This window comes from Plecotus auritus, assembly GCF_963455305.1.
Source record: "Plecotus auritus genome assembly, chromosome: 3".
NCBI lineage: Eukaryota > Metazoa > Chordata > Mammalia > Chiroptera > Vespertilionidae > Plecotus > Plecotus auritus.
In genome coordinates, this window is record NC_137772.1 from 157,783,696 (window position 1) to 157,791,104 (window position 7,409).

General features: G+C 46.5%; 1 protein-coding gene across 7 annotated transcripts in view; it reads right to left on the reverse strand.

Moving 5' to 3' along the window:
* Positions 1-1,821, reverse strand: part of CNOT2 (CCR4-NOT transcription complex subunit 2) — a 140,631-nt gene extending 138,810 nt beyond the window's left edge. The window contains exon 1 of one of the 7 annotated variants that reach the window (XM_080659473.1): positions 1,733-1,821. Coding sequence is in view for 2 of the 7 variants with exons in the window: in XM_080659471.1 (XP_080515597.1) it covers positions 1,733-1,737 (5 nt within the window). In the remaining 5 variants the exon portion in view is untranslated. The remainder of the gene's footprint in view (positions 1-1,732) is intronic. The other 6 variants (XM_080659471.1, XM_080659469.1, XM_080659472.1 and 3 more) reach the window with 6 other exon arrangements.
* Positions 1,822-7,409: the final 5,588 nt, after the last annotated feature.

Below are 7,409 nucleotides of genomic sequence, written 5' to 3' on the forward strand. Positions count from 1 at the left end.
AAAGCTTACTAAAGATCTTGGTCCATTTAGAAGTATTTCAATAAAAAGAGCTCAGAATGTAGACATCTAACCATTTTAAATATAACAGACATTTAACAGTTCAGTCCACTGTGATTCTTAACCCTTTAAATCTAGAAAAGTCATCGTCCATAATTGCAAAAGAAATGTGTTCATTGACATTTGGAAACAAATGTGGTCAAATAACAGGAAGTGTTCCCTAATAACTAAACATAAACAATGATATGTAAATACGTAAATATTTTCAAAATTCTATACCCCCCCCCACTTCCACTTATGTTGTTTCAAAGGGCAAACCAAAAGTTGCACTTATTCCAGAAGTCTAGACATTCCTAATATCAAGCATGACAGAAAATGTGTTCAACTATGAACTAAATTCAAGTACGGCCTCCCTCATGAACAGATTTTAACCCAATACCGTCTACCATTCCACCAAGAATCTAAGGGTTCATATAAGTGTATATTTTCTTATACTTATTAGAAACTGTCCTGAAGACTAAGAAAGGAGTTTTATGACCAAGAGCTTTATGAAAATGGAAAAAAAAAAGTGTTGCATTCGGTCTTCTGGATGTTGAAGGCATCTCCTAGGATTCAAAGGAAGTTGATGTTTAGGTTCCTTTCGAGAGTGTGGTACCCGTATGTAAGACTTTTATGGAGGTTCTACCGTACTCACAGGGCCTGGAATAAATGCAAATTCTAAAGCCTTGGCAATGCTTTTACTAAAGGAAACTTCAACTTGCATGCAAAAACGATCACCAGTCACCAAGAGTCATAGGGCTTTTCTCCTAGACGAACACAACCTCGACAAGAACTAGGAAGGCCTCTTTTAACTCCACTCATTTCTTCCGTAAAACTTTTAAGTTAGACCGAAGCCAGCAAAAGGTGGAGAGGCCCCGACGGAAGTAGAAACCCAGGGCTAGCAACTTCACAGACAGAAACGTCTCGGGTTCCTCCGCCACCACAGGACTATCCGGACTCAGTCTCTACCATACCACGGAAGCTTCAGCCTCCGGGTGCGGTGGTAAGAGGAAGCATCACAGCTGCACTCTTCCTTCCATCAACCAAATCCTTCGGTATCCCAGAGCCTGGAGGCTCCGAGACCCGTTAGTCAGTCCAATAACACCCATCTTTTATACACACACACACACACACACACACACACACACAAAGTTGCAGGTGATGTGCGTGTACTGAGAGAATGTGAACAGCACGGGACCACGGCAGCTTATGGGAAGACGGCAGCGCCGTCTAAAGAGGGCCCGGGCTCCTCGGCCACCGCTGCTGCTGCCTTCTCTTCTTCCCCAGGAAGCAGCGCGGCGCAGGCTCCTCGCTCTGGCGGGAGCCCGTGAGAGCGGAGTCTGAGGAAAACCCCAGCGCCCACCGAGGGGACCGGGCCTACGATCCAGAGCTGCTGCTGCAACGACCCAAGTACCGCGACGCTTTACGTCCCATCCACCACCCTCCCTATACACACCCCCTCCCTCTTTCCCTCCCTCCACCGCCGCCACCCCCCCTCCCCGCCCGCTCTGCTCTCCCTCTCTCGATTGGAGCCGAGACAAAAGCAACGGGAAGCGGCGGGCCGGGACGCTGCCCGCGGACCCCAGGCGCGACCGGACCGGCCCCGAGGCATTCCCCCGCCTTGCGGGGGCCCCGAATCCGCCGCCCCAGCCGCGCGCCCCGCTGCCAGACTTCCGAAAATTTGCCAAAAACTCACCGCATGAATTTTCTTGTCCCGCGGATCCAAGATGGCGACGTATCCACCGCGGAGGCTGCTGGGAGCAAGACCTTTACCCTCTGACCCCCACCGTGACCCCCGTCGTTCCGGCTTCCCTTAGGCGGCGGCGGAAGGTGGGAGAGGCAATAGCCGACCGGACAAGGTTGGGGGTGGGTTGACCGCTTCCCGCGCGTTGGACAGTGGTTGGGTGAGGCGCTTCACTCCGTCATCTCTCTGTCCGCAGCCTCCACCACATCTCCCTCCGACTCCCCGGGAGGCTTGTAGCTTCTCCGCGGCCGTTATAGCGAGCGGAGCCTGAGGCCTCTACAGTTTCCCTGGGGCGGGTTGGTTCACTTTGGGCACGGGCCCTGGGTGCGAGGTGGGCCGCGGGGTCCAGGGATGAAGAGTGGTGAGGTGGCGTGGGTCCGCCCTCCCGGGGCCGGGGAGCGTGTTTGTGTTTGTGTACGTGTTGGACACCCCGCCCCACGTCCTCCTGGAACGCCCCCTTGCCCCAGCACCTGATGTCTATTGATCACGGCCCTGCTTTCCTCCCTCAGCCCTGCATCCTCCGGTGCCTTTGCACGCACTTCCAGGGACCCGCCGCGCGTCACATCGCCTCCTGAGAAGTGAGTGCCCCTCTGCCGAAACCACCGGTATTTTCTACTCACCACCCTTCCTTCCCTTTTTTTTTTTTTTTTTAATTTGGTGGGAGGGTACATATTGGGGAGCAGGGTTTTAAAGCACTTTTGGGGGAACTCGCGCAGGCTGTTAGATTTATAGCATTTTTCTCTCGCCGCGAATGACTGGCTGGGCTATCAGCAGGGCTGTTTGAAATGATGGTGGCTTTGGTGGAAACTTCAGGAGAATAAAAAGTCTCTGCTTTCCAGAAAAATAATTGTCAGAGTGAAATTAAATTTTTTTTCTTTGAAGTAATAAACCTGTTCCTATTTATATTGATAAACTCTTCCCTTTTTGTTAGTACTGGACATTGTGGACTCAAAAAGACCCTCTACACGTGTTTTGGGGATGTGAAAATTGTTATTTCTATTTGAGTAATAGAACTTATTAATGTAAAGTGCAGTTCATTTGGAGTAAATAAAATTCCTAATTTACTTGTTTGTTTGTTTTTTGTAAAATCAACTTTTTCTTCCAAAAAACTCAGTAATCCAACTTAAAATATACCATCGAAGGGCAAAGGGTTATCTGTCGCTCATAAATAAAAAATATATAAGCATAAAATAAAAGATGTCTTTGTCCTTTTTACCGAGTGCAATGTATTTTGAAATATTATTAGATACTGTGTAAATTAAACTCCAAGTGGTGCTGATGTAGCCAGTGGGAAATGTTTTACATGGTTATTCATTTCACTAAACATTCTGCTTCACCGTGTTTTTTATGTTAGGAAAGGTCAAGGAAGAACACTTCTTTATATTCTTCCCTACCTTTTCCCCAACAGTTCTGCCTGTCTTCTGAACTTTTTCTTCTGCTCTGTAAGTTGGCATGTTAAAAAACTGAATACGCCTCTAAACGTAATACATACAGATATATAAATACATGTATGTACATTTATCATATTACTGAGCATTTTAATCTATTAATAAATTATAAGTATAACTATTAATATTTAGAATCATAAGTTAGAACAGTGGTCGGCAAACTGCAGCTCCCGAGCCACATGCGGCTCTTTGGCCCCTTGAGTGTGGCTCTTCCACAAAATACCACGGCCTGGGCGAGTCTATTTTGAAGAAGTGGCGTTAGAAGAAGTTTAAGACATTTGGCTCTCAAAAGAAATTTCAATCGTTGTCCTGCTGATATTTGGCTCTGTTGACTAATGAGTTTGCCGACCACTGAGTTAGAATAATAAAAATGAGATACGGTTTTTTACATATATATGTGTATATATACAGATATATTTATAAATAGTTGCATCAAGTATTACCACTTTATCCATTAGTTTACTTATATATAGGACTTTGTTAATACCAAAAGATGGACCTTAATATTCAACATCCCCATATTTATTCAAAACACGTTTCAGATAGCATAAACATTGGTAAAATAGGAGAAATCACTTCCAGACGGACAGGTTTAATTTGACGGTTTTGTTGAACAAGTTTTAAATTATACTATTACTAGTGTCCAATCATCCTATCTAACAAAAGAGTAATATGCAGATTGACCATCACTCCAACATACAAGATGGCTGCCCCCATGTGGTCAAAGTTCCTGCCCCCATGTGGACACAAGATGGCCACCACAAGATGGCCAGCAGGTGAGGGCAGTTGGGAGGGACCAGGCCTGCAAGGGAGGGCATTTGGGGTGATCAAGCCTGCAAGGGAGGGCAGTTAGGGGTGACCAGGCTGGCAGAGGAGGGAAGTTGGGGGCAACCAGGCCTGTAGGGAAGGGCAGTTGGGGGGGACCCAGGCCTGCAGGGGAGGGCAGTTGGGGGGGGACCCAGGCCTGCAGGGGAGGGCAGTTGGGGGGGACCCAGGCCTGCAGGGGAGGACAGTTGTGGGTGACCAGGCCTGCAGGGGAGGGCAGTTAGGGGTGACCAGGCTGGCAGGGGAGCAGTTAGGCATCAATCAGGCTGGCAGGGGAGTGGTTAGGAGGTGATCAGGCTGGCAGGCAGAAGTCAATCAGGAATGCAGGCAGGCGAGCAGTTGGGAGCCAGCAGTCCTGGATTGTGAGAGGGATGTCCGACTGCCCTCGAGGGGTCCCATATTGGAGAGGGTGCAGGCTGGGCTGAGGGACACACACCCCCATGCATGAATTTTGTGCACTGGGCCTCTAGTGCCTAATAATAGACAAACATGTACATTGACCGTACCTCTGCTACACCCACAGTCAATCAGAGTGAGTATGCAAATTAACCCAACAAAGATGGAGGTTAATTTGCCATACGTAGGCACCCAGCAGCCTGGGTCCCGGGAACTTTCTCAGCACCCAGGTCACTCGAGGTAGGCCCCCCGTGGGTCCTGAGCAACCTGGGAACAGCCTGAGCCAGGGGGCTCCTGGGCAGGGGTGGAGCTGGGCAATCAGAGGGAGCTGGGGGTCCCCTGCCCAGGCTCCAAGCCCCAGCCAGAGGCTTGGGGCCTGGGCAGGGGTGAGCCGGGCAATTGGGCGATCAGAGGGAGCTGGGGGTCCCCTGCCCAGGCCCAGAGGCATTAGGCCTTGGCAGGAGTAGAGCCGGAGATCGGAGGCCATCCGTGTGACTCCAGAGGAAACACCTTTTCTGACCGCTCATTGGCTAAGCTCCCTGTATGCCACTGGTAATAGTCTTAGTAACTTGGGTATAAGAATCCAAAAAAGTGATCTAGGATTTTTCCACCTCACTTCTGGAGAAAAAAAACAAGGTTTGCTGCTGGAGGGCTAAGAAATGTCATATCCTGCCCTAGACAGTTTGGCTCAGTGGGTAATGCCTAGGCTTGCCAACCGCAGGGTCCGGTTCGATTCTGATCAAAGGCATGTACCTAGGTTGCAGGCTCCTCCCTGGCTGGGGCCCAGGTCAGGGCTCATGCAGGAGGCAACCAATCAGTGTTCCTCTCACTTTGATGTTTCTCTTTTCCTTTCACTTCTACATTTTCTAAAAATCAATGGAAACATATCCTCAGGTGAGGATAAAAAAAAAATAAAGAAATGTGATATCCTATGAAAGACACATCTTGAAAATGCCTGAAGAAAGTTGTCATTTTTTCATGGTGAAGGGACTGGAGTCCGTGTTGATGAAAACACCTTGGTGGCTGTGGTGACTGGCAGTGGCTGCAGCAGCGGGGTGATAGGGCTGGTGTCTTCCCCTGATCAGCCCGGTTGCCTCAGTAGGACATCCCCTGAGGGCTCCCAGTATGAGAGAGGGGGCAGGCTGGGCTGAGGGGACCCCCCCCCCCCAGTGCACAAATTTCGTGCACCGGGCCCCTAGTCTGTTAAGAAATTTGTAAAACTTGTTGAATACCTACTATAGAGGTTGGTCCTAGGTATTAAATAAGCTAACATTTGTTAAGAGCTTATGTTCATAGTTTTCTAGTAAGCACTGTAAATAGAATATTTTTAAAAATTGTCCTATTGCATCAAAAAGTCCATTTTTATTACTAATATTGATCAAATTTACCCATTTTGTAGATAGGTGGTGTTTTGTTTTTTTTTAACTATTCACTTTGATGGCTTTTACTGAAAAACAGTCCACACCTTGTATGTGTTTTGTGTGTTGAAATGTGTGTAGGTAAATTTCTTGCGTACCTTATGGAAAAATTACTGGTTTAAAGTGAGGAAAAAAATCCTCACTAGGGGAAGAAAATGAGTTTATAAATAACTAGTTATAGGAAAGGGAGTCCTCACATTTTTGAAAGATGTAGACAGTACTGAAAATCTTATGGTAAGGGGTAAAAAGGATAGGTATCTCAAATTTAACAAGTACTTTATTGTCCCCGTGGCTCAGTTGGTTGGGTGTCATCCCATTCACATAGGATTGCCAGCTTGATTCCCTGTCCAGGTTTCAGGCTCAATCCCCAGTAGGAGGGAGGCAGCCGATTGATGTATCTCAATGTTTCTCATGGATGTTTCTCTCTATCCTCCTTTCCTCTCTAAAAATGAATAAAAACATTTTTTTAAAAATGTAACCAGTACTGAAATAACATTTGGATTCAAACTTTCCTCCCATAAACAATACTACAACAGTTCACTTACTTGCTCAGGCATAAAAGTAGGAATATTCTTTAATTCCTCACCCCAACTGATCATCCAATACCATCAGCTCTTCCTTATATGTATTCTGAATTCAGCCACTTCTCATCACCTCTCATGCCACCACCCTGTCCAAGAAGACACTACATCTCTCAAAGAGCAATATCCACATTATCTGCTTCCACTTTTCCCTGTGCCCCTTCAAACCATCTCTACATATCTGCTAGAGTGATGATTTTAAAAAGTTCATTAGGCTATGGTACTCCCTTATTTTAAACCTCCAATGGCTACCCTTAGAATAAAATTCATTTTCCTTACCATGGCCTTTAAAACTGTATAATCTGGCTTCTGCCTACCTCTCCAACTTCATCTTGCTCTCACCCTTCCTTTCTGTCTCTGTCATGTATCAAGCTTTTTCCAGTCTATAGCAGAGACTGTTGGTTGTCCCCTAAAATTTTTCCAATTTTTTTCATAGTAATAGACATGGGCACATGGCTATCCAGAATAAAGACTATATTTCCAGCCTCCCTATAGCCATGTGGTAGTTCTGGCCAATAAGCAGGTATGTCATGTTAAAAGACACCTTCAGTTCTTTGCTGCTTTTCCTTTTATATCCTGCACCCTGGAATACAGATGTGAAGCATTTAATTCTAGCTGCCAGTTTGGGCCAGGTGCAGGTTCCCACATCATAGGGATGGTAAAACCTTAAACTGGCGGAAACCTGAGGCCTTAAGACCCTTGTAGAGTACCATACCAGCTCTATACTCCTTACATTCAGATTTTGACATAAAGAAAAAAGTAAACTGTCATTAAAGCTACAATTTAGGGTCTCTTGTACTCAATTCAACTTAACTGATCCTCCACAGGACCTTTGCACTTACTGTTTATTTCTGCCTGAGATATGCTTTCTCTATGTCTTTATGGCTAACTCATTCTCATCCTTCAGGTCTTAACTCAGATATTATCTCTAACACTCTTCCCTGGCCACCATATCTAAAGT